Below are 24,840 nucleotides of genomic sequence, written 5' to 3' on the forward strand. Positions count from 1 at the left end.
AATCCCATTAGACTGTTGTTATACCTGAGTACCTGTGTTATGCCATGACAAGTTTATAGTTAAATGATTAATGTATTATTTAACAAAACACCCATCAGAATGTAATACTTAATTAAGAAAAAAGATAAGCTGATTATCAAGCAGTTGTGTGCATGTATTCTGCTTTTGTCCATCTGCTTTGTCCCACAGTTAATTTGCATAAAATTAATTCAGGAACACTGATATGCATATTTAGTTCAACTGTAGTTTTAAACATTTGAACCTTCTGGCACAGTGTACATCTGACTTTTCTGTAGCCAGTATTTTCTTGTGAACATTACAATTTTTTTCTGAAAAGGTAGCTGCTCCTACTTGATTACAGACAATGTCTGCAAAACCTTTTATTCTGTGCACCAACATAGCTTGGGGATGCACAAGCCAGTTACACTTAATAAACCCTTCTAACATCATTAGAGTTTAAATGTACTCACACCTATTATAAACAGCTACTTAGCACCTTTGTGAGAGTCATGACCTTTCTCATAAAGGCATGCTGGAATTTTATGATGTTCAGATGCTAATGCCTATAGCAGTCAGTTCTATACCTGTTCCCTGAAGTCTCAGTGTTACTTCTTTGTCTTGCCATGTTATTTGTTATGCTATAATACCACTTTTTTGCATATTCTGAAATATATTTAGTTAAATATATAAAGATTACATGGAGCCTGCAATTCATGCGTTAGTGATAAATTAATAAAGTTTCTGGAGTTTTGTATATATTCACTTTCATTTTTAAAGAATTGTGAATGAGATGGTTCTTTATTGTAGAAATAGTTCATTCAGCATATATTTTAGACCACATCAGAACAGAAGAAAGCAGTTTTGTTTTAAAAAGGGTCTTACAGCCTAACAGAAAAAAAAGTTTATAGGCTACTTTAATATAAATATAAATATAATGCAGATGGATTAATTCCCATTATACAATGACCCCCCATTAATATTCAAAAATGTGCACGCTGATTGTCAGCGTGCACATTGTAAATCAGAGTTATAGTAATGGAAAAAGGTCCAGTCGCCCGGACTTTTTCCATTAGTATAACTTTTTTTTTTTTTTTTTACAGCAACGGAGAACGCAAGATCTCCGTTGCTTTTTACAACCTGTCTCGCTATGTTAAACTAGTTTAACATAGCGAGACAGCTTTACAAAAAGCAACGGAGCATCTCTGTTGCTTTTTTTAAAGCTGTCTCGCTATGTTAAACCCATTTAACATAGCGAAACAGTTTGTAAAAAGCAACGGAGATCTTGCTTTCTCCGTTGCTTTTGCCCACAGCTCTGATGTACTGCGTAGGCATACACATGCGCAGTACATCAGAACTGCCGCAGAATACCAGACAGCTGCGGAAGGGCAGCAAGGAGGCATTATACAATGCCAATATTTAAGAAAAGTAATTCTTTTTTTCTTAAATAATGTCATTGTATAATAGCAATAACCCACTTCTGGGTGTGGGTAATTCTGGATTTACCCACAGTTGGCTTTGTTTGGCCACTCGGGCTTCGCCCTCGTGACCAAACCACACCAACCATGGATAAATCCAGCATTACCCACACCCAGGTGAGGGTTATTGCTATATTATGTCATTTAGTGCAATGCAGTTGTCTTTATTCTAGCAAGCATACTTTAAGAGTTGTTTTGTTTTTAATTTCCTCTATTCATTTTATTATTTACTCCTGGTCTTCAGATTTATTTGTATTTGCATTTAGACTACTACTTGGTCCTTGACGAACCGATGAACAACATCACAACATCACTTGGACAGACTGCAGAACTACACTGTAAAGTGTCTGGCAATCCTGTACCTTCTATTCGCTGGTTAAAAAATGATGCTCCTGTCGTTCAAGAGCCCAGAAGGATATCATTTCGGCAAACCAGTTATGGATCACGATTACGAATCCGAAACCTTGATACCACTGACACTGGCTACTTTCAGTGTGTTGCTACCAATGGCAGGAAAACAGTTTCAACAACAGGTGTACTCTTTGTAAAATTTGGTAAGTTCATGTTTAATAGAATGCACAAAGTTATGTCTTGTACGTGTTGTCATGCTAGATTGGCATACACAGCAGCAATTGATAATAACCCTTACATTTCCAGATACCAACTGACATGATGTTTTCTTAAATGACTCCTAAATGTTATGATTATGTGGTTCAGATTCCAAATGCTTGGTGAATCTGTTTATATGTGGAGTCTATGCTTATTGCCTGATATTTTGTACATTATTAGACATAAGCCTATGTAATTACAACTTATTATTCTCCCTTGGTAGCTGCTAATAAGCATAATATTAACAAAATATATACCAAGTAACTTATAGTTTATGGAATCAAAATGTTTTTAATTCACATCCTTGCATGTTTAATACAGGTTGCCCTTCTGGGTATTATACATGAGCTACTTTGTGATGACCCATCAGCTATTTGTTTACTGTAATTCTTCCAGATTATAGTAATAGTTTTCAGACAGGTATTTTGTGGGTTCCAGAAACTCAGATGATCTTTTAAAAGAACCAATGATAGCCTGAGAATCCACAAAGCTTGAGCTTTGCAGCAGGAATAGTGCTCAGAGTTTTGTACAAAATGGTCAGCAGGAATTCATTTACCATATCAGCAAAATTTATTTCCAGCAGTTCGCTTTGCTTTTCACAACATGTTTTTTCAGTACTTTTATATGAGATACACTGAGTTTACTGCAACATGAATAGCAGTCAGCTTCAACAGCAATCAGTGGCCTTTGGCTATAGACCACACCAGTAGAAGGATTGCTGACCCTGCAGTACAGCTTAAGGAAAGGAGTGTGGCACTTCTGAGCATGTCGTACTTAGGATGAGATGTTAAACCACGTTTTTAAGTTTAGCTTGAGTTGGTGGCAGCTCAGATAAATGTAAAAGATTAAAAAGAGTAGGAAAATTCTTCAGTGCCCTGGCCAGATTTCCTGCTTAGTAAAAATGCCACCCCAGATCTCACCTGAAAAGAGGTTACTAGCCTAGAGGGACTAACTCAGTCAACAAAGAATAAATAAAATAATACTGTCTGTAAATCATGTTATCTGCCTTATATTATAATAAACTTAGATTGGGTCCTGCATATTGCGGTGTTTAAGATCTAAATGTATGTGCACGTCTAGAGCTTTATACTGAGGTGTCACCATGCCTGCAACCATTAAGTAAGTTTGTTAATACTTCTTTCAGTTTATAATATCAGTAAATCAGATAAGATTTAAAGTCTGTGCAACTAATACCATCCACTGGTCAACTTAATGTACAGAGGAAAACTAGATTATGTCGCATTCAAAAGTTTAATGTTAAACTGTGCCTCAATCTCTTTACCTATGGATACAGAAGAACCACTGTCCATGTCTTATCTCTGCAATACTGTGATTTAAGGATTACCACTTGATTTATTTCAAAATTGTAAAGCACACTAGAGACTCACTGATATCTGAGACTCCTCTACTTACATGGATTATATGGAGTGTTGTGGGATGCACACAGATACCCAGTAAAAATACAACATTCTTAAGCGAAAAACTCCTGTCCATAAATCTGTCTAAGGTGTCCCAGATCACGGAGATATATCCTGAAATGAATGAAACAGGAAGTGACATAATAGTGAAATATATTAGACAATGAATTCCTGCAAAGACACAGAAGAAGCAAATACATTGGTCGCCTGTGACTGTCTCATTATTCACTGTGTTGTTTGCCTTCCCAAAGACCATAAGTGAACCTTTTTTGTGAGACAGTGTCACCATATGGTAACATTTGACTAACAGTAACAAACAGCCAGTAACTAATGCCCTATTAAATGTTTAGAGATTAGTGATAAACATGTTAGTTGCTGAGGTTATGTTTTTTTGGAAGTGAAAGGAGACTTCTTCCTGTTATTGCACCTTCTGTATAATTACCTAAGCTGAATCTCAGGGAGACCAATCATCTGAATTTGTAATTTTTTCCAAACATCCCCACAGACCTCATAGCTGTTCTGCTTGAGGCATTCTGTTAAGTTTACATTTATCCACACAACATGTTTATATGAAAACTATGTCACAAGGAAGACAGGCTGGCAATCTACACATGAAGTAGAATATTGTGCTTGATGCTATCTGGTGACAAGGATTTGATGAAATTTCACCTAAGGTCATGCTGCTGGGACCATGTAAAACATTTCATAACTCAAGGTGGCTACTTGAAACCACGATGACCTTGATTGATGAAATCGCTAACTGAAGCACATGCAATCCTCAATAGATACTGAAAAAAAATGCAGCCTAGCATCTTACACTTAAATTTGTTGCACATTTCATTACTGCCAATTAAAAGGGGTAACAAACTCCAGTGAATGACTCATGCTAACATCAATCAAACAGCCAAGGAGAATGTATTGCAATTAAAATAGGGTCCCTGTCTTTTATATAGGTCATGCCTATGTGTCACAAGTGCAGTAAAAGTTAGTTCATTATTTTAATATGGCCGCATTTTTTAAAAGTATTCTGTGCAGTTAAGGCTCATATATGTAACTAAAGCAGAAGGATATAACTCTGAGAAAGGATGATGATGAAACAAGGGGAATGTTTGAGAGGGAGTATGATTTTGGATGCAAATCCTAAAAGAGAATAACAACAACTATGCAGAATATTATATTCATAATGGAGCAGAAAGTATTTTTTTTTAAACTAACATGGGAATGTAGAAAGGAGATTTTGCCCGAAGAGATGACTGCAAGTAGGAGTATAAAAAGAAGGCAAGGGGGACTAGAATTTACTGGAGGAAAATGAGCAAAAGAACAATGGTAGCAGGAGCAAATAATAAGAAAGGGAAAGGTAACTGAGTAAGATGTGGCCAAGCAGAAGACTGGACAGCAGGTTAGAGACTGCCTTGTATATCATGGACTGATATCAGAATATAGGCAAAGAAAGAGTCGCAGTGGAGTGCTAAGTGAAAGACCTGCACTGGTAGAGTTTTAGTTGAGTCTAGAACAGAAGTTTCTGTTACAAAGGAATAATCAGCAGAGCATATACAATAATACATGATATGTATTTATTTATTGTCATTACCATGAAAGTCCGACTGGGTAGGAGGTCATTTTCAGCGGAGGCCCTGGGAGAAAAGCTCCAAAGTATTATAAAATATTTTTAAGAACACTAACTTTACAATCTTCAGAAATAATACTAAAACATCTATGGTTTTAATAATGATACAAAATTATATATAATATGAAAACATAGGTTAAGATTAGATACAAATTTATATTTGAAGAAATTTTAGCCACTTTACAGAGAAATTAAAGTTAAGTTAGTATGATATAAAAAGGAATTGCAATATTAAGTGAGAGGAAAAGCAGGCCTCTGGTATATTTAGAGAGAAAGCCAGGACAGAGAAATGTGTAGAAGTAAGGAAGTGAGTGAAGAAGGGAGTGTAAGATGCTGTAAAGTATGAATAGGCACTTGTTTACATTTAGAGATATAGATTTTGGCTAGGAAATCTTTCAGAATAGTTTTGAAGGATGGAAGGGAGGGAGGGTATTGTCCTGAGTTCCAGTCCTTCACAGCATGGTATGAGTACAGTCAAAGCCCATCAGTTTTGATAGATGTGTGGACAGACAGGAGTTTTTGGCCGCTGGGCTTAACTGGAAACATAACTTTGTAGAAAGTTATTTAGTTCTGGACAAGTAGATGGATGATGGATAATTTTATAGGTGGTAAGAAGCTGTGTATCTGTTAGTTGATGTGGCAGATCTAAACAATTTAGACTTTTTAGTAGTAAACAGTGGCAGGTTCTGAAAGGGGATTTTGCTGCAAATTTAGCAACTTTGTTATAACATGTTCACGTTTTAATTTTTCTGATGCTTGAAGGCTGGTAAGGATGGGAACACCATAAAGAAGTGTGGGGAGGAGATAAGTAGTGACAAGTATATTTTTAGTTGCATCCGGGAAAACATTTTTTGGCTCTGTAAAGCATCACTAGTTTTTGTTGAGTTCTTCCTATGTAATTTTGTATATTGTTGAATTTAAGATTATCATCAACTATCTTTTCTAATAATTTGTTATGAGAAGTGACTTCAGTGGTTGCATTATCAAGACAGAGGACTTTAAATTTTGTTTTTTCATAATGGATTGGGGGAAAGTAACAGTTTGCTTTTTTTGGGGGGGGGGTGTTGAGCATGAGTTGTGAGTTACAATGTCATATTTCATTGGATGGTAAAGCTTCCTTAGTAAATTGTGGAAATGTGCCATGTTGTCAGATGTGCAAATGAGTGTGAAGTCATCTGTGTACTGTAGTTGGGGGGCCTGCTGTGTGGATACGTGGAGGGTGTTGGTAAGAATGTTAAGGAGGAGGGGGCTAAGGATAGAGGCTTGTGTTTCACAGGTGGTGAACTGTGAGGTATGGAGAGACGATGGAGTGTAATTTTCCTGAACTGATATGTATTGAACAAGTAGTTTTTCAACCATAGAAGGGTGGGCTAAGAGAGACCTAGTGAAGACATTTAAAATAGAAATTTGCTGTGACAAATTGTGTTGAATGCTTTAAACAAGTCTGGAGAGACTAGTTTGCCATTATCTTCAGCTTTATTGACAATATCTATAGAGGTTAGAAGTGCAGTGCTAATGCTATGTGAAGGATGGAAGTCTTGTTGTGTGGGGCATAGGAGTTTGTGCAGGAGATAGTTTAGCAATTGTTTTTGAATGCATTTTTCAAGTATTTTTGAGGGTGGATAAGATTGCTATAGGTCTAAAGTTAGTAATGTCTGTTGAATGTTCTGCTATCTACAGAGGGATAATGTGTTACATTTTCCAGAGAGAGAGAAAGCGGGATTCCTGAATTAACCTATTTATAAGGATTGAGACAGGATAGATGATGTTTTTGGCTGCTATTTTAAGGTACTCGATTGGAAGGTTATCGGCGGAAGCAGAGCATGGTTTGAGTTTGTTTAGGAGTAGTTTTATATAGGCTGTGGGCGCAAGTTTGAAAGTGAAAGTGGATGTGGCTGTTGGGCTGGGTTCGGTTTAGAAGTCAGGGAATCCTTGGTAAGAGATGCTACACTGTCTATGATATAAGCGTTGAACTGTATTGCAGTTTCAAGTGGTGAGTTATTGGGAGAGGGGTAAGGATTGAATTTTTGGCTGGTGTGCAATATATCTTTAATAGTGGTCCAGAATTTGTTAGGGTTGTATTTACTATTATTTTGAAAGTTATTATAGTATAGTTTTTTTGTCTTCATTTATTTGCTTTTTAGTATGATTGTGAAGCATTCTGAGATTTTCAGGCTATGGTGATGTTTTATATTTTTTCCATTATTTCCATGTTTTTTTCTCTATCCTGTAGCAGCAGTACATCTTTTGATTTTTCAAGGGAAGATGATATACATGGAGGTGTGCAAGAAGTGGCCATACTTGTGAGGACAATCTCATGGGCATTTGGGCCCCTTGTAAAGTAGTTTACTGTCTGTACAAGGGAGTAAGCATTTTAATGTCAAGGAGATGTTGGGCATGTCAGCCACTGGCAGTGTAGGTCAGCCTGCTCTTGTAGTGATATTGGCTAATGCCATTGGACTAAATACTGCTAACTTCCTCACCAAAACTGCAGCACTGCTCATACTAAAAGATGTATTGCTACACTAACGTCTGCTTTGAAGCTGTATGGTTGTTGTGTTTCAATGTCCTAAGCATTTACTGTACATCTGTCCAGTTTATTTTTATAGTGCCCACTTGTAAGTTGCCTAAATAAGAATTATATATGATTTTGCTGTGAAGTCAGTGCTTTTTGTGGTATGATTTGAAATGTTTCGGTACTGTGTAGTTTTGCCCCATGTTTGATCAGTCTGACTTAATTTAAGGGAACCTGCATCAATTACCAGTGATATTTTGTGTCATAAAATATGTCTGGTTATACTGTCCTGTAAATGTTATTGTTTAAATATATTCTGTGGTACTTTTTTGTTTTGGATGTTTGTTCTAAGTTTTCTTTCCCAGTTCTATTTTTACTTAAAAATGTTCATCATTCGATGTTAAGTTGTCAGTCTCGCCTTCATTCTTGCTGGATGGGGATCGGCTCCAACTTGGCACTTGCTAAGCTTGAGAACTCCTTTTACCAGCTTGAGGCAACCCTATATCCCATGATGCAAGGCGAGACTACCTCAGATCTCGTTTGCCGCTTTGCGAAGAGGTCTCTCTTTTTTGCCAGCTCAGGTGAGTTTCAATTTTCAGCAGTTATTCAGGGGTAATTCTCCCTTTTTCTTTTGGTTAAGTTTCCAAACTAGTGTGTATAGCTATAGCTATAGTTCCCACCCTATATTCCATCCTTTTGGGTAAAAGTTTATTTTTTCTCTGTTAGGCCTAAGCCTCCCAGTTCATTAATCCCTTTAAGTTTGTGTGTGTTTTGGGGTTAATTGTGTGAATTTGTTGAGTGTGTGTATTTTCTTTTCTTAGACCATGTCTAAAGAAGGAAAGGTCCCAGGCTTCAAGAAGTGTGACTCGTGCTGTCAGAAGATGTCTCTGACAGACGGTCACACTTCTTGTGTTTACTGCCTGGGGCCTTTACACCTGCAGGACTCCTGTGCTATATGCCACTCTTTTAGCCAGAGAGTCCTGCAGGAGAGGAGGAACAAGTTGATCCTCCGTTGCTTATTAAAGCCAGAAGGTTCACCGACAAAGACTGGTTCGGGTAAACCTTCCAAGCCACCTAAGGTTCAGGCTTCGGTTGCTAAGCCTTCCCCGGTGGCTCCGACTCCTTCAGAGTCGAGATCGGCTCCGGCTGGAGCCGATCTTTCTACCACTGATATTGTGGTGTCGGTTCCTTCCGGCTCCGACACACAGTCTCCAGTTTCCTTGTCGGCACCGGCCGGTGCCGAGGTGTTATCCAGCATCGGAGCCGATAAGTCTTCGGCTCCATCTGGAACCGAGAGGTCGTCGGCTCTGAGGGCTCCGTCCAGGAAGAGATCTCGGTCCCCTTCTCTGGAGTTGATTCGCTCGGCTCCGAGGTCTCCTCTTTTATCGGAACGGAGTCATCGGACCCGATCTTCGAGATCTTCCAGGCTGTCAGACCACGATTTAGAGAGGGTGGTAAGCAGGCTGTTGAAGTCACAGGCACTAGCCCAAATGCTCCATAGCCCGTCTCAACAGACTTCGGCTATTGCTCTTCCCCTTGAACTTCCTCCTCCGACTCTCCTCCAGAGTTCAGAGCCGGAGCTTTTCGGGACAGTGACCGTGTCGGCGCCGGGGCCGATACATCCCCTTTCAGCTCCGTCGTCTTCGGCTCCAATCTCCTCCATGAGACCTTCTTTGGAGGGATCCGGTCGTCGAGTTTCCCTAGTCGGCTCCGAGGGGGCTAGTAGCATCGGACCCTTGTCCGACCCCGCTCTCCCTCTCGGAGCTTCGGCTTTGGTGAGCTCGGCACCGACATCAGCCTCGGAGCCTTCTTTTTCAGTGGAGCTGGGAATTCCTGTCTCTTCAGAGCAGGAGTCTTCTGGTCTCCCTGGGAGAGGAGCCTTTGAGGTGATGAGGAGTGTCCTGGCACCTGAGCCAGGTCAACGGTCCATTCCTTTAGCTCCTCCCTCTTTGGTGCCTGTTGATGTCTCTTGCCAGTCTCTTGCTCCCAGGCCCAGGGATCCATCGCCCCAGGTTTCCCCATTGGGAATGACTTCCTCTTCCGAGGTTTCTCCTGATCCCGCAGGAGAACCCCCGCGCAAGAGGACGTGTAAGAGGAAACACACAGACTCCCCTGAGTCTACCACATCGGATACCGACTTAGATGAGTCGGAGGGTTCCCCCCGGTCCCCCTCTGAGGATGTCTCCTTTTCAGACATCCTGGAACTCCTCAAACAGAGGGGGAACTGGCCTTCCATTGACCCCTCCGAGGATGAGTCGGTATACCTGGAGGCTTTTGGATCTCGACCCTCCACCTCCTGGGTGTCTCCGCCTTTCGACCCACTCATGCAGGTAGTGGCTCGGAAGGCGTGGGCAGCCCCGGATTCTGTGGAACCTGTCCCCAGGAGGCCATCCAAATTTATTACGGCCCCTTCAGACAAGCAGTTTCTTTCTAAGGGTGTCTCTGTGGATGCTATGGTGGTGGCGGCGGCCACCAAGAAGGAACTTGCGGATCCTTCATTGCCTGTCCATCCTCCTAACAAAGACTCTAGGACCATGGATAGGTATGGCAAGTGGATGTTTTCTTCAGCAACCTTTGCTATGCGTTCGCTGAACTACCTTTGTCACTTCACCAGACTTCAGAGAGACATTCTCAAGGAACTAGGTGAGGTAGTTCAGGATCCTTCAGCTGCTGGGGCTCAGGACAAGATTGCCTCACAGCTAGCAATCCTAAATTTTTTAACCAACTCCTCTATGCGGCTCATATCCTATGCAGCCGATGGAGTGAGTAGAGCCACAGGCACAGGAGTGGCACTTAGGCGTCAGGCCTGGATGCGGCTTTGTAATTTCGCGGACCCCTTCAAGGCATCCTTCACCAATACCCCCTTTGACGGTTCGGCTTTGTTCGGGCCACAGGTGAAGGAGACCTTGACCAGGTGTGAACAAGACGGCAAAACCCTTTCTGCCGTAGGAGTCCATTTTTCCACTCCTTCAAGACCCTACCCCAAAGGTCAGAAAGGAGGAAAGATGTGGTTCTGTAAAGCCCAAGGAGTTACGCCGGACACACGTGGTCAGTTTACCCCCAGAGGCAGAGGGGGTAACAATAACAGACGCCACTCTAGAGGCAGGGGGGGTCCCCAGAATCAGGGTAGCAGGGAGCCTCTTCCTGACAAACCCTTTCAGCATCCCTGAGGTGTTGCCCGACTGTCCACCCTTGGAGGCAGTCAGGGAAAGGATATCGCTGTACCCATTAGCCTGGCGTTCCCTCTCACAAGACATATGGGTACAGTCGATCATATCCGAGGGTTACAAAATCCCTTTCGAAAGGTATCCTGTACCTCACCAATCCCTTCCAGACATCCCACCCGGTCAAAGGGATTTGGAAAAACAGGAGGTCTCAAAGCTCCTAGAAAAAAGAGCCGTCCAATTAGTTCCAGCAGACCAAGTAGGATCCGGCATCTACTCAAGATTCTTTTTGGTCCCCAAAAGGACGGGAGATTGGAGACCAATTTTAGACTTGAGCAATCTAAACAGATTTGTCAGAAAGGCAAGATGGTCACGCTTCAGTCCATTCTGCCCTTTTTGGGCAAGGACAACTGGATGTGCTCGATAGACCTTCAGGACGCATACTATCACATAAAGATACACAGACGCTCCAGGAGGTTTCTCCGCTTTCGGCTGGGGACCAGTCATTATCAATTCAGAGCCCTGCCCTTTGGCCTCACTTCAGCCCCCAGAGTGTTTACCAAATGCATGGCAGTGGTTACGGCTCATCTGAGATGTCAAGGATTCCAGGTGTTTCCTTATTTAGACGACTGGCTCCTCTCCACCACCACCAAGCATCAGCTACTCCTGTGCAGAGACTACACTCTGCAGATCTGCAAACAGTTGGGAATCTCAGTGAATTTCGAAAAATCTTCTCTGCTGCCTTGCCAATCTATCACCTTTATAGGGGCAGAGCTAAACACCGTCAGTATGTTAGCCAGACTAACAAATCAGAGAATTCTGGACATCCAAAAATACATTCGGATCATATTACTGAGCAACAAGGTCAGAGCCAGATTGGTTCTGAAGGTTCTAGGTCTTATGGCTGCGGCCATTGTACTTCTACCATTAGCTCGCTTCCACATGCGTCTTCTGCAGTGGATGTTATTCACTCAGTGGTCATTCCAGAACCTACCCATGAGGCACGAAATTCTGGTTACACAATCGTGCAAGACTCATCTAACCTGGTGGATATCTTCTCCTCTGCTCCATCAGGGCCGACCATTTGTTCCCCCAACTCCGGTTGCCACAGTCACTACGGATGCCTCTCTGATCGGGTGGGGGGGGCATTATCAGGGCAGGATGGTCCATGGGACTTGGCAACCCACAGAATACCATCTGCACATAAATGTCCTGGAGATGAGAGCGGTGCTTTTAACGTTGCAAGCCCTCAACGACTTTCTTCCCTCGGGGACTATTGCAGTTCAAACGGACACCATGTCTGTAGTCTGGTACATCAGCAAACAGGGCGGGACCAGGTCCTATCCTTTATGTCGAGAAGCTCTCAGACTTTGGCAATGGGCAATCTCCTCACATCGGTTTCTGATAGCAACGCACATCCCCGGCAGGTCCAATCTCTTAGCGGACAGACTGAGCAGGACTATTCTCATGCCTCACGAGTGGTCTCTCAAGCAATCGATAGTGGACGAGATTTTTCAGAAGTGGGGCACCCCTTGTTGCGACCTTTTTGCTACACCCCCAAAACAGCAAATGCCCGGACTTCTTCACTCTCTTTCCCCTACCAGGCCATCCCCTGAGAGACTCTCTAACCCAGGATTGGCCCCGGGGACTTCTGTACACTTTTCCCCCATTCCCTCTAATTCCACAAGTCATTCAGAAAGCTACCGTATTGAGAGCCAAGTTGATTCTCATTGCCCCTTACTGGCCTCAACAAATTTGGTTTCCGTCCCTACATCGTCATCTCCTGGTGCAGCCTTGGCATCTGGACCCAGTTCCAGATCTTCTGATCTACCAGATGGGTCAGCAGCACCGGGCCATTCGTTCTCTCAACCTCACTGCTTGGTTGCTCCACTTCCTTCCCTAGCCAGGCTTCCTATGATCTCTGACCCTGTTAGAGATATCATAATAGCTTCCTTAAAGTCGTCCACCAGAACGGTTTATGCTAGCAAGTGGCGACGTTTTTCCCTATGGGCAAACTCCAGACACATTGATCCCTTTACTGCTCCGGTACATTCAATTTTGGATTTTCTGGCTGAAGTTTTTCAGTCAGGATCTTCTTCATCGACAGTTAAAGTCCAACTGGCAGCAATTTCTAAATATCATGTTGGCTTGCAATATCATAACATAATGTCGCACAGACTGTACAAAGCCTTTCTGAGAGGTGTTTTTCTCCTAAAGCCTCCAGTAAAACATCCTCCTCCACAATGGGATCTGAATTTGATGTTAGCATCCTTGATTTTACCCCCCTTTGAACCGTCTGCTTCATGCTCGTTAAAGTTGCTGACCTGGAAAACAATATTCTTGGTGGCTGTCACTTCAGCAAGAAGGGTATCTGAACTACAAGCCCTCTGTATCCGTTCCCCATACTTAGTTTTTCACAAGGATAGGGTATCCTTAAGAACTAATCCATCTTTTCTGCCCAAAGTTGTTTCTCAGACTAACATTAATCAATCCATTGATTTACCAGTTTTTTTCCCTAATTATTCGGACAGAGCTGAACAAAAACTTCATTTTTTGGATGTCCATCGTCAATTCAGATATTATTTGCATAGAACTAAACAATTCAGGAAATCTGATCAATTATTTGTTTCCTATGCAGAAAACAGGAAAGGTCTCTCAGTTTCAAAAGTGACCTTATCCAGATGGTTGTCTTCTACCATTTCTCATGTGTATTCGCTCAGAGGCAAGCAACTACCCTCAAAACCGAGAGTGCATTCAACCAGGAGCCTGTCCAAATCTACAGCTTTTCAGGATGGGCTACCCATTGATACCATTTGTGCAGCAGCTACTTGGGCCACTCCTCATACCTTTGTCTCTCATTATAAATTAGATTTGGCCTCCAGGGACAGAGCCAGGTTTGGTTCCACAGTTCTCAAGAGTCTGTTCCATTGAGCCACCCAGGATACAGGTGCTAGGGACGCGGTCCCATCCAGCAAGAATGAAGGCGAGATTGACAACTTAACATTTAGAAGTTATGTACCTACCATAACGTTCCATGTTAGTTGTCTTCTCTCGCCTTCTTTCTTGTGTCCCTCCCTCCTTCCCCCTGGCCTGGACAGATCTTGAAGATCTTCTTTCTCAGGTTACACTCTCCTGAGTCTTCAGTAGAAAGAGTCTATCTTAAGAACATTTTGCCTAGTTCTTCTAGGCTAGTCTTTGCTCTTCCTTTGGGAATAGTATTATTTAGCAGGGTATTATAGCTACCAAACGAGATCTGAGGTAGTCTCGCCTTGCATCATGGGATATAGGGTTGCCTCGAGCTGGTAAAAGGAGTTCTCAAGCTTAGCAAGTGCCGAGTCGGAGCCGAGGATCGGCTCCGAACCCCATCCAGCAAGAAAGAATGCGAGAGAAGACAACTAACATGGAACGTTATGGTAGGTACATAACTTCTAATTTTAGGACACTCACTTTATCCTATTCTGGGCCATGGGATAGCGGGAACCTATTCTTTGAAATAACAGGTTCAAGGCAAAGGAACAGTCCTAAATGGGACACTACTCCATTACAAGAGGAACACACACACACACACACACACACACACACACACACACACACACACACACACACACACACACACAAACACACACACACATACACATAGACACAAATACACACACACATGCACACACATACACACTTACATACACTTTGGGGTGATCTAAAGGATTGCCATTTCATCTATCAACATAAGTTTGGGATGTGGAAATATACCAGTGACCCTGTCGAAAAAAAAAAAAAAAAAAAAAACAGAGACACAGGAAGGACATTCTAGATAGGGTTGCCATCTTTTCAAATGCCCAAAAGTGAGACATTTTGGTACAAAGGTCAGATTTTACAGGGCAAAACATACCCACAGCCAGTGCAAAGGAGAGAGCTTCACTTTTTCGCCTACATAAAAGGCTATTCTTGTAGCATTTTAGTTGCTTATTCTGTTTCTTATCACAGTGCTGTGACACAGCAGTAGAATAACTGTTTTATGCAACTATTACATAAAATATAGAAAATAGGTTTGTCTTAAAAGATCAAGACATTTACCATTTTTTCGATTTCTTTGCAGGACATGACTGCCCAAAGAGGAACTATCTCTCACAACGTGGCACAGGTGGTAACCTAATTCCAGGTCAGAAAGAAGACACTGTGGTCAGGAACCAAACAAGGTGGTGTGACACAGCAGTATTAACTTGCACACTACTTCTTGTTCCAGTGGTGTGACACAGCAGTACTGACTGGCACACTAATTCTTGTTCCAGTGGTGTGACACAGCAGTACTGACTGGCACACTACTTCTTGTTCCAGTGCTGTGACACAGCAGTACTGACTGGCACTCTACTTCTTGTTCCAGTGGTGTGACACAGCAGTACTGACTGGCACACTACTTCTTGTTCCAGTGCTGTGACACAGCAGTACTGACTGGCACACTACTTCTTGTTCCAGTGCTGTGACACAGCAGTACTTACTGGCACACTACTTCTTGTTCCAGTGCTGTGACACAGCAGTACTGACTGGCACTCTACTTCTTGTTCTAGTGGTGTGACACAGCAGTACTGACTGGCACACTACTTCTTGTTCCAGTGGTGTGACACAGCAGTACTGACTGGCACACTACTTCTTGTTCCAGTGGTGTGACACAGCAGTACTGACTGGCACACTACTTCTTGTTCCAGTGGTGTGACACAGCAGTACTGACTGGCACACTACTTCTTGTTCCAGTGCTGTGACACAGCAGTACTGATGACTGGCACACTACTTCTTGTTCCAGTGGTGTGACACAGCAGTACTGACTGGCACACTACTTCTTGTTCAAGTGGTGTGACACAGCAGTACTGACTGGCACACTACTTCTTGTTCCAGTGGTGTGACACAGCAGTACTGACTGGCACACTACTTCTTGTTCCAGTGGTGTGACACAGCAGTACTGACTGGCACACTACGTCTTGTTCCGGTGCTGACTGGCACACTACTTCTTGTTCCAGTGGTGTGACACAGCAGTACTGACTGGCACACTACTTCTTGTTCCAGTGGTGTGACACAACAGTACTGACTGGTACACTACTTCTTGTTCCGGTGCTGTGACACAACAGTACTGACTGGCACACTACTTCTTGTTCCAGTGGTGTGACACATCAGTACTGACTGGCATACTACTTCTTCTTCCAGTGGTGTGACACAGCAGTACTGACTGGCACACTACTTCTTGTTCCAGTGGTGTGACACATCAGTACTGACTGGCACACTACTTCTTGTTCCAGTGGTGTGACACAGCAGTACTGACTGGCACACTACTTGTTCCAGTGGTGTGACACATCAGTACTGACTGGCACACTACTTCTTCTTCCAGTGGTGTGACACAACAGTACTGACTGGCACACTACTTCTTATTTCGGTGCTGTGACACAACAGTACTGACTGGCACACTACTTCTTGTTCCAGTGGTGTGACACATCAGTACTGACTGGCACACTACTTCTTGTTCCAGTGGTGTGACACAGCAGTACTGACTGGCACACTACTTCTTGTTCCAGTGGTGTGACACATCAGTACTGACTGGCACACTACTTCTTGTTCCAGTGGTGTGACACAGCAGTACTGACTGGCACACTACTTCTTGTTCCAGTGGTGTGACACAGCAGTACTGACTGGCACACTACTTCTTGTTCAAGTGGTGTGACACAGCAGTACTGACTGGCACACTACTTCTTGTTCCAGTGGTGTGACACAGCAGTACTGACTGGCACACTACTTCTTGTTCCAGTGGTGTGACACAGCAGTACTGACTGGCACACTACGTCTTGTTCCGGTGCTGACTGGCACACTACTTCTTGTTCCAGTGGTGTGACACAGCAGTACTGACTGGCACACTACTTCTTGTTCCAGTGGTGTGACACAACAGTACTGACTGGTACACTACTTCTTGTTCCGGTGCTGTGACACAACAGTACTGACTGGCACACTACTTCTTGTTCCAGTGGTGTGACACATCAGTACTGACTGGCATACTACTTCTTGTTCCAGTGGTGTGACACAGCAGTACTGACTGGCACACTACTTCTTGTTCCAGTGGTGTGACACATCAGTACTGACTGGCACACTACTTCTTGTTCCAGTGGTGTGACACAGCAGTACTGACTGGCACACTACTTCTTGTTCCAGTGGTGTGACACATCAGTACTGACTGGCACACTACTTCTTCTTCCAGTGGTGTGACACAACAGTACTGACTGGCACACTACTTCTTATTTCGGTGCTGTGACACAACAGTACTGACTGGCACACTACTTCTTGTTCCAGTGGTGTGACACATCAGTACTGACTGGCACACTACTTCTTGTTCCAGTGGTGTGACACAGCAGTACTGACTGGCACACTACTTCTTGTTCCAGTGGTGTGACACATCAGTACTGACTGGCACACTACTTCTTGTTCCAGTGGTGTGACACAGCAGTACTGACTGGCACACTACTTCTTGTTCCAGTGGTGTGACACAACAGTACTGACTGGCACACTACTTCTTGTTCCAGTGGTGTGACACAACAGTACTGACTGGCACACTACTTCTTGTTCCAGTGGTGTGACACAGCAGTACTGACTGGCACACTACTTCTTGTTCCAGTGGTGTGACACAGCAGTACTGACTGGCACATTACTTCTTGTTCCAGTGCTGTGACACAGCAGTACTGACTGGCACACTACTTCTTGTTCCAGTGCTGTGACACAGCAGTACTGATGACTTGCACACTACTTCTTGTTCCAGTGGTGTGACACAACAGTACTGACTGGCACACTACGTCTTGTTCCGGTGCTGTGACACAACAGTACTGACTGGCACACTACTTCTTGTTCCAGTGGTGTGACACAACAGTACTTACTGGCACACTATGTCTTATTCCGGTGCTGTGACACAACAGTACTGACTGGCACACTACTTCTTGTTCCAGTGCTGTGACACAGCAGTACTGACTGGCACACTACTTCTTGTTCCAGTGCTGTGACACAGCAGTACTGACTGGCACACTACTTCTTGTTCCAGTGCTGTGACACAGCAGTACTGACTGGCACACTACTTCTTGTTCCAGTGCTGTGACACAGCAGTACTGACTGGTGCACTACTTCTTGTTCCAGTGCTGTGACACAGCAGTACTGACTGGCACACTACTTCTTGTTCCAGTGCTGTGACACAGCAGTACTGACTGGCACACTACTTCTTGTTCCAGTGGTGTGACACAGCAGTACTGACTGGCACACTACTTCTTGTTCCAGTGCTGTGATACAGCAGTACTGACTGGCACACTACTTCTTGTTCCAGTGCTTTGACACAGCAGTACTGATGACTGGCACACTACTTCTTGTTCCAGTGCTGTGACACAGCAGTACTGACTGGTGCACTACTTCTTGTTCCAATCAGATAAATGAATCAGCTGGATTAGTGGAAACTGAGCACTCAAAGTGTCAGGGTTACCTAGGATAAACTAATGAAATTAAGTAAGAATGAAACACAGTTGCATGTACATATTTTATTCTTGAAATATACTGATTATATTGTAAGATCATTCAGCAACAATGGAGTTTTCTCAGTCACACTGAAATGTCAGAATGAATTTGTGGGAAGTTACATTTAATTTGTCTGATATTTAGAAAAGTAGGACATGCAGTTGTTATTGCTGCAGCATGAGGTTGGGAGGGTGGCCTAATGGTTAAGGTGTTTGCCTTACAAACACAAGGTGCAGGGTTTGAGTCTCACAAGGGATAATTGGCTAGGCTTAAAATGGATCACAAGGGCAGTTAGCCTAGTACTGGGGAGAGATGAGTCCCAATCATTGACATCCTATAGCTGATTACTGAATCATAAACAAGATATTCAAAGTACAGATGCTTGTATATCCATGACCTCTTAAATATAGATTTAGCCAAAATTATTTAATTTAATTAACAATTTCAATTAGTCAACAGGTATGATAAATACCTCCTTGCATTTATTTACAGTGCTTATATAAACTGCTTTATGATTGCTTATATACATTTCGCTGTGACTGCTTTTATGAAATGTCTGAAGTCTGCATGTAAATTAAATTTTTGTGCTTGCTACCATCAGCTAAGTCTTCCAATGGTCCACTGAGATCAGTGCTTTGCCTCAGTCAATAAACAAGGACATAAATAAATAAAAAACATATTAACTCTTCTGCACTCCACATGCACTTGCTTAACTTAACAGTTTTAGTGTGACAACTGTTTTATTTCTACCTGGTACACTTGTTTCCCCTTTTTATTGTTGTATTCCTTAGTTTATTTTCCAGGGCTTATCTGAAGTCAGTATTTGTTCTAGCATGCTTTCCTCAGCAATCAAAATTAAATAGTTAAAAGCAAAATAATATTAAAAGAACTTATTTACTTTGACAAGCATGACTGAGAATATTTGTACTGAATGTGATAGAAATATTTGTCTATACAATACACTTGCTACTAAATGCATTTTATTTGGCACTGGCCTCATATTTCACTCACACACATACCCGAATACACACACACGCGCATGCACACACACACACACACACACACACACACACACACACACACACACACACACACACAAAAGCAACAACAACTGGACATAGGAGAGGTATGAGAGGTGCTGTAAGATGGAGAGGGTGAGAATGAGAAAGTCAGACTAGACGGTACACAATAGCCTAATTCAGTTTCTATAACTACAAGTCATTTAATGGAATTTTATCTAAATATGATGAATGTTAAGTTACTTTACTTCTGGGTACTGTCCAGCTCATATGACTACCATATGTGAATGGATCACAGTACACATTCCACTAATATTCTGTGAAAGATTTTGAAGCTAGGCAACCTGGCCATGGGTAAAGAATGTGATTAGTAGAAATAAATGAAGAGTAGCAAAAATAGTTTTCATAAAAATATATTTTCAAAACATTGTTTAATATATTAAATAAGTAAATTTTATTTCAAACCAGTAAAGACTGATAAAGTGAATAGTTTCTCTTATTTTTTGCCTAGGTCCACCACCAACAGTAAGCCCAGGAAAAACATCAACGTAAGTATATTTAATTTCCTATCTCTTGTATGAACAGTTTCTTACATTGCAACTCAATCTGCCCCAAGGATTATAGTAATGAAACATTCCTGACATGACAGTATAATCTGGATATACTGTAAATAAGCCTGAAGGAGCTGCTCATTTTCTCATCTTGTCTGGGAATGTTATTCAAGGTAATTTAAGGTTTGCATTGTATTTGCCAGCATGTTTTTCCATTCCCTGGTTGTCTAGCAAACTCTGTGGATGGCAATGGCTGTTATTGTGGTTACTGTAGGAGCTGGATGTAACTCTAAAGTGCTGCATGGAGTACACTTTGATGGTCTGCTTCAATTAGAATCTTTGTGAAACACTAGGAGCAAAATGACTACAGGGTTTTATTTTTAAAATTGATTATTTGCTGTATTTTGTGGCATTGTTAGTAACATACAGTATTTAGCTTTAAAATAAACATTCATTGTACAGAAAAACAAAACCATCACACATATATGTAAAAAAAATGAAAATGTGTGTTCCACAAAGTAATGTTACCCCTGGAGGTAATAATAAGTAGCAGAGGAAGTTCTGTGGGCCCTTTCAAAGTGTCTTTTTTTTTTATCTTGCCAAGGTTTTTGACTGGGTGAATCATAATATAATTCTTGATTTTTGTACTGATTTTTAGGCTATCTGTAGGAAAGAGCATTTATAGTTAAGATGTGGTGCTCCCTATCAACACCAACTAAAACAAACTCTTTAGTTGTTCAAGGGATCAGCTCTTGGATCTCTCCTTTCTTAAATTTTTTATTAGTTCTCTTGGTATTGACCATGCCTTGTCAAGTAATATTCTGTATGCAGACAATCTCAGTATTTGCAGGTTTTCTGCCTCCCTGTTACCATTAAAAATGACCTTTAAAAAGAGTCTGACAACTTATTAATCTGTGCCAAATGTAATATTAACAAAGTCCTTTCTGGGGCCTGTGTTTGTATTATTACAGATCTCCCTGTCCCCCACAAACTTTTCCACTGAAGAACAAAAAGAAAATGGACACCACACCAACACAACCCCTTCTCTACTGCCCAGTCATTTGGGTCCCGTTTCTGTGCCCTGACCTTGACCCTCCTCCCAGTTATTAAATTAACTAATTAACAAAATAGATAAGAATTTATTGTTATAAATTGTAGCACACTACTTGTAAAAATGTAGCAAACAGTTGCTACAGTTTAAACCCTGCCTGCATGCAGGTATGGTACATTTTTAACTTTTGTACTGTAGCACATTGATTGCTACAATGTAGCAAGCAGTTACTACAGTTTCGACCACACACGGAGCACTATATCACTCAGGCTTGACCGCAAACCTAATACTAAAGCCGGTCTTGCATTAGATATCAGCATTGTCTGACCATGCCCTCCAACAGTTTGTGCCTGGGGTAGTCACCACTCTCTCCTTGTCCTAGCTACACTACTGCCTGAAATTTTTCATATTTCTTACACCAGGAGCCAGATCAGCAGTTTCAAAGGGAAGTTATTAGCTCAGGTATAGCTGTCATAGATAGTGAATGCTTCCTCCTGGAATAGGCAGAGTCATGATGTCCTGTTCAGTAAATATGCGGATTAATTCTAATTACTTCTAAAAGGGAACACTTAATACAAGAAATGGACAATCTGAACTTCTTTCCACAGGGATATGCAAATTTTCCTTCTGCCTGTTATATGATGAAACTTAAATTGCATACAATCTTAGATATCAATCAAATGTATAATTTTTGCTTTATAGACAACCTAGTAGTTTAAGTATTAGTGATCAGACCTTCTCTATTCTATACCCAAATGTTTGGGACTACCTGTTTATTTAGATTTCTGTTTGCTTAAAACCATGCACACTGAACTTCTTTTTCTAGTCCCATAGATGGCAAGTTATATATCCAGGGTTAGACTGTGAATGACCAAGATATTACTTTGGTTTGAAATAATGCTGCTGCCACTGATGGCTTATAGCTCACATGTCTTAAGCACATTTCTTTTTGTGCTTTGTGAAGTAAATATGATTTGCATATGTCTTACAAGCAGTAAAATGAGCAGCTGAGATTTAAAATTCTGTGTGAAGCAGATAGCTACACTGTGCTCAGGACATTGGTCATCAGTAGCTTAATACATGTAGGGCTGGACATAGTTATACTTGTTCCTGTGCCTCATTATGAATGCGCAAAGGTTTGTTTTTATTTGTGCCACTTAAAACGTATAGTTGTTACTATGCTTAGTTAAAGAAGTATGCAATTTTTTGCATTTGTGCAACAAAATTAGTTTCATGATATCATGTAAAAAGTGTTTTTTGTAGTGAACAAAGAAAACATAGACATTTTATAAATATTGCACATATTTCTCAAGTTTCTTGTAGGTTCTAATGTTTTCCTTTACAGAAATAAGCTTTATTTCAGAGCTATTAAAGTTAGATAAAATTATGGTGCATCATGAGAAAGATCTGGCTGTGTAGAAAAAGACTGTAGCTAATACTCTCCATGCAACTTGTATAATTATTCAGAACTTTAAACTTGCTTATGAATCTCTTTATGAAAATGTGCAAAATATGTTGTTGTATCTTTCGGCTTTTCCCAGTTAGGGGTCGCCACAGCGGAACTCCGGTCTGCTAATGATTGGGAATAGATTTTTACGTGCCGAGTTGCCAGCCGTGACGCACAACCTTCAACGAAGGTATGCCCATTCACTCATATCTCCAGACAGATGACGCTCTAGCTGAGAATCGAATGGGACAACGTCTTACTGTGTGGTGACAGAGCTACTGCAGCACCACCACCGCAGTAATCATAAACTCATAAAAACTGAACAATTAAGAGATAGCATGATATGTGGAGGCAGTCAAAAAGCTTTAGTGCTTATGCAAAGTGGTAACTAATATAAGATTTTTTAGCTAGTGCCATGGAGTATGGCTAAAATGGGCAGATCTGCATTTTGAGAATGTGTTTTTGAACTTAAGTATATTTGAAATGCAGAGTGTTGTGTGTGATGGAGATTAGTCAGCGTTCTGTGAGACAATTGGCTGCTATTTCTAAAATGACTGGGATGGTCATCGTAATGCATGTCAGTGCTGGAGGGGTGATATACATGCATTTGCAATACTTTAAATGGAGAATCAAACTACCTGGCAAAGGTAGAGTTTTAAGTCAGTTTAGCCTTTTTTATTTTATTGGAGATTTTGACAGCATTTTTATGTATCAAGGTTGATATAAACTATTTTCTGTTGGCATTATGTTATAATCTTATGTTTTTTTTCTCAAAGAACAATGAATCTGCAACCAGATTGTGCAGAATGTTATATCTGGGTACCGCTACTTGTCTACTTTGCCCAATAGCAAAATTTACATTTCCTCTTGATTATGTCTTCTGTGTGGCTTTTTCTTCTTACAATCAAAGTAACTTTTTTTTGATATTCTGTAACATTTTAAAAGTCAACTAAGTAACTAATGCTATATTCCATAAAGCAATTAAAGTTCATTTTTGTGTCTGGAAAAGTACCCCTTTATACTTTAACTGTAGTTTTTATGAAATGACATTTAAGCTGAAAAAATATGAAATATAAATATTTTTTTCTATAGCTATTGAAGGGATATCAAACTGAATATTTATACTTTGTCTTACAGAGTACAGAATCTGAAAATCATACAAATAGATTAGAAAATCATATAAATTTATTACTAACTTCAGTTTTATTTTAGGTTTCTAAAATGAACTACAGACAATATAGCAAAACGATACTTTTATATTTAATGCATGCTACCATTTGTCTTTGATGACTATATTTTCCTATTTATATGCACATTTAATGTAATTAAAATGCCTAGTTAATACATTTAAATATAATTGTTTGCAGATGTTTATGTTTTATACTTTAGCACAATGCTTAAAATATGGGAATAATGCTCAGATTATGCACTTGGTTTACTTCTCCGTTGTATTTAATACGGCTATAAAATTAGATAACAGGCAGTGGAATGTCTACATGAGAGCTGCTGTTAGGGCTTCCAGCTGCATTACTATGTAATTTTATGTGGTCATCAGCAATGCACAGTTTTCATTTTTTATGTTACACTCAATGGACATTATTTCTGAAATTACCCAGGTAGTTTACATAGAACGGACAGTTACACCTTAGTTTTTAGCCTCCTGCCCTGCAAATAAAGTCAGTGTAATGTATAAAGAGTTTTTAGCTTCCTGTCCTGCAAATAAAGTCAATGTAATGTATAAAGTTTCCTGCTTTGTGTGTATGGGCTGTCACTGTCTCATATATTTAGGGTTTAGGGAATAAAAGGAAAATCTTAAATGTGGATAAGTTTGAAAACAAAAGATGTCTACAGCAAAGAAGAGCCTCAAACAGATGCTTTTGTCTCATACATTTTTTACACGGCCCACACTTTAAAAATATTGCTTGAAAAAAAAACAGAAGAATTCAGAATGATGGAGGTACAGAGGCAAGCCTCCTGCCTGCTACTGCAAGATATGTAGGACTCTTTCTACTAAAATGACAGAGCTGACCTAATTACTGCATATAGCTGTGATATGTGGCAGCTGTTCTATACCTCACTCAGGTTACTGCCCCTCCAATATAGCATTTTGCTGATTTTGTCATATTTATCCCTTACATTTCATGGTGCCATTTTCTTGTTTATTTTTAGTAATTTATATAGATGAACATATGTGTGTGTGTGTGTGTGTGTGTGTGTGTGTGTGTGTGTGTGTGTGTGTGTGTATATGTACACACACATATATATATATATATATATATATATATATATATATATATGTGTGTGTGTGTGTGTGTATGTGTGTTTATAGACAAATATGTTTATATAATAGAAGGTGCATGTATGTCTGTGTGTGCACATGTGTGTGTTGTCTGCATATCATCTTTTTGATAACTGCATGATTTGAGTACTTAAATGT

General features: G+C 41.0%; 1 protein-coding gene across 1 annotated transcript in view; it reads left to right on the top strand.

Moving 5' to 3' along the window:
• The window catches only part of ROR1 (receptor tyrosine kinase like orphan receptor 1), a 1,703,739-nt gene that overhangs the window by 1,139,427 nt on the left and 539,472 nt on the right, over positions 1-24,840 (top strand). The window contains exons 3-4 of the mRNA XM_044085558.1: positions 1,742-2,029; positions 19,866-19,902. Coding sequence (XP_043941493.1) covers positions 1,742-2,029; positions 19,866-19,902 — 325 coding nt within the window. The remainder of the gene's footprint in view (positions 1-1,741; positions 2,030-19,865; positions 19,903-24,840) is intronic.

This window comes from Protopterus annectens, chromosome 10.part0 (assembly GCF_019279795.1).
Source record: "Protopterus annectens isolate FY-2018-M chromosome 10.part0, PAN1.0, whole genome shotgun sequence".
NCBI classification, from domain to species: Eukaryota; Metazoa; Chordata; order Ceratodontiformes; family Protopteridae; genus Protopterus; species Protopterus annectens.